At 34.0% G+C, this 3593-nt stretch overlaps 1 protein-coding gene across 1 annotated transcript; it reads left to right on the plus strand.

Annotated features, from left to right (window-relative positions):
- Positions 1 to 2112: 2112 nt before the first annotated feature.
- LOTGIDRAFT_85833 (hypothetical protein) lies at positions 2113 to 3589 on the plus strand (the record flags this gene model as incomplete). Its single annotated transcript, XM_009046734.1, has 4 exons — positions 2113 to 2316; positions 2738 to 2818; positions 3185 to 3241; positions 3503 to 3589. Coding segments are annotated over 4 exons (429 nt in total), but the record flags the coding sequence as incomplete, so codon positions are not given.
- Positions 3590 to 3593: the final 4 nt, after the last annotated feature.

Raw genomic sequence — 3593 nt, forward strand, 5'->3', positions numbered from 1 at the left:
TCGCATTTTTTCGTATTCACATGTTTTGGCGTCACCAACGAACGAGTTAAAGAGAAAGAGATTCAGAGACAGACGATTTGGTCATTTTTGCCCATGCTATGCTTTAAAGCGAATAAGGCTATATATTGGCCAATATTTTTTTCACGGTATATGCATAGTAAGATGCATCAATCACTCAGTTATTCTCTCTCAATTTGTTAACATATTATATTCCCGCCAAAATGGAGAATCCCCGTGTTGATTTTCTAACTGTAGGGGGCCTAACCTAGGCTAATCTTGATCTTCCATAGAATTTCTGTCTCAAACTGTGAAATGTAAGCTTATAGAAGCTGTATAATACAGTTTACACGGAAACTTTGACTTTATAAACTTGCTGTATACCGTTTAGGTAGGTCTTACTCCCGACATGCTAATCAACCCGTTTTTTTGGTGCACGTGCATTCACGGGGCACGCGCTTTTCACTTGATTTTCCCACCACTGAGGGCAATATATTTTGGATGGATTAGTTCCGAACGTGCTATATATATATATACATATTCTTTAGTCAAAATTCAGATTAAACTTTAAAGTGGTGAAGTTTCTTTTGGCCTACAGTTTATTTTCCAAAGGATGAAAAAAAAAATATGACGAACGAAAAAGTGCGACAGCAAAACGTCATAGAAATTGTTGTAACGTCATGTATCCAGGTGACGTAGTAGTTCCGTGAAGAAGGCCGACACGTTTGGAAACTAATTTATCATCGAGTAGACGAGGTACGACCGAAGGACGAAGGGTGTCATGTACGGTGTACAGTGTCCGGTGCGGTGTCAGATGTGGGATGAACGATACACAAGAAAATAGAAGAAGCGAATACACGAGGTCCGATGCGTTGTAGCCTACGATACAATCGATACCCAAGAAAAAGAAGTGAACGGGTCCAGACACGGTTCGGACACGCTTAGGTTCTTGCCTACTATTAAATTTCCTATTCGATTGTATCGATAATCCCCACACCGGACACTGTACCTCGTCTAATCGCGGCTTATTGTTGGGAAAATGGTCGGGATCTGCCTCACACTGATTAAATATCGTTTTAAAGTTCAGATGTTAATGCCATAGACCTAGCCTAATAATGAATGGATGGATTTTGCGAGTTGTGTGGAATGGACTGGGACATGACCTCCGTAAAACTGACGATCTAAACATCTGTACTAAATGTTCTCATGTCACCATCAAATTTGAATACATTTCTAATTAAGCGTTCGTCATGACCATATATTGTACTTTTAACTTCTCTTGCTCATTTTATTTTGACATAATTATGTGACAATTTTCACCAGTTTGTTTTTAGTTTTCAAAACAATTTTTTCCATATTTCAGATACGGTTGTAAGATTCGAAAATGAATAGAACATCATTAACGTGGAATGTTAGCCGTCTGTATCACCAATATGCAGGTAAAAAGCCTTGATATTAACTATATAATTGTCTGTAACATCTGCAGCGTTTATTTCTGAAAATCAACACATCAATTTTGAACATTGGACCATATATATTTATAATTATTGATTTATATGCAATGTTTTAGATAGGATACATAAAAAAGCTTTATAGTTAGAGGAACTTTGGTGAACTTTGATCTTGTTATGGTAGTACATGTATTAGTACAAGCTCTAGCCTTGATCTAGCTGTTTGTTTAATCTCACAAATTTAAAATTCCGACTGAATTACATTCTTTGAAACAAAATATTTTCTGCTATTATTTTCCTTTTGAACCAATAAAATTTAATAGTTATCCAATAGGCTATAGAAACCAATAGGGTATACCCACTCCTTCGCCCCAAGGAAAGGGCTGACTCAGGTTTTCTCACCCCCTACTTTCAAAATTAAATTTTTCATTTATCCTTGTACATTGTGAAACAATTGCCTGCAAGTCTCCCGGACAATACTGTGGCCATTTAAAGAGATAACATTATCATAATCGTGTTGGAATGTCTTTATGATAAAGGTTATCATTTATGCCACCAAGTAGACTGCTTTTCTACACCAAATCCAAACGGCATAAACAGTCCAAAATAACTATAAGGTTCTCAAAAATACAATTGATTCATTTTATATTATACATTATCTTACTTCAATTTTACAGACCCAAGAGTTAAAGATTGGCCCCTTATGGAACGTCCAGTAACAGTGATCTCATTAGTAGCTATTTATTTATTAATAGTCAAGCATCTTGGTCCTCAACATATGGCCAATAGAAAACCATACGTATTTACCAAACTGCTTATGACTTATAATGTTTCTTTAGTCATTTTAACCAGTTATACATTATATGAGGTAAGAACAGATTTTGATATTTACTGATGATATGATCAGTATGGGGCCTTATTCTCAAAAACTTAACTTAAGATAAGAATTATCCAGTATTAAGAAATACAGTAATTTGATTGGATAATAAAACAAAATTTAAAATCAATTTGAATGATTGACCAATCAGATGACTGGAACATTTTAGGTTTAGTTTTGCAGACTAATTGCCCCTGATTTATTAAATCGGTCATTTCTGGAAGATTCGGAAACAAACAGTGATGGATTCAAAACAGATTCAAAATGATGCATCTCTAGAGAAAGGTTTCTTCCAGGAGAAATTTTTTGAAAAAAAGAATTGATTTGGGGCAAAAATGTAAAAAAAAAATGTTATTTTCAGATTTGTTGGAAATGAGGTGGGGGTACAATAAACTTATTTTGTCACTTTCAGATTTTTGTTAGTGTGTTACATGTAGATTTTGATAAAGGTTGTATGGTAGTTGATTATAGCAATACACCAATGGCCATAAGGGTAAGTTACATTTTCTTTTTTTCTTTTGACAAGCATTTAGGAACAGCTTATAGTTTGTTCCATAACTAGGGGCTCCCAAATTTGAAATATCTGCAGAATTCGTAACACGGAATACACGTCTTGTCGTTAGAATAGGACAATGTGCTGAGGCCCTATGTACATGTTGCCATATAAGAAATATGCCATATAAAAAATATATTTTTTACTATAGAGGCAAGGCAACATGTTGCCAGTCTGTTTGTCAACCCAGCATTCCCTTCAGAGAGTCCACACTGTGCGACTCCGTTACAGTATTACCAAATGGTTAAGTGCATTTTTCCCAAAGCCTGTATTTAAAACAAAATTTGCAATGAATCTTCATTCTAGATGGCTGGTGCTTCATGGTTCTATTTTATTTCTAAAGTTATAGAATTGTTAGATACAGTAAGTAATTTTGGTTTTGTTTTGTTTTTTTTTCATCTGAACATTGCTCTTCACATATTTATTTTTATGTCGTTGGCACGCAAGTAAATATCTACTAATTTCAGTTTAATTTTCATCTATTCATTATCTATTACTTATCTGTTTATTTCAAGGCATTTATCTGTTTATTTCAAGGTATTTATTTGTTTATTTCAAGGTATTTTTTGTTTATTTCAAGGCATTTATTTGTTTATTTCAAGGTATTTATTTGTTTATTTCAAGGTATTTATTGTTGCAAAAAAGAAGCAAAGTCAAGTGACATTTTTACATGTTTATCATCATAGTACCATGGTATTAGTTTGTTGGTTTGTCA

This window comes from Lottia gigantea (genome assembly GCF_000327385.1).
Source record: "Lottia gigantea unplaced genomic scaffold LOTGIsca_1053, whole genome shotgun sequence".
Classification (NCBI taxonomy): domain Eukaryota; kingdom Metazoa; phylum Mollusca; class Gastropoda; family Lottiidae; genus Lottia; species Lottia gigantea.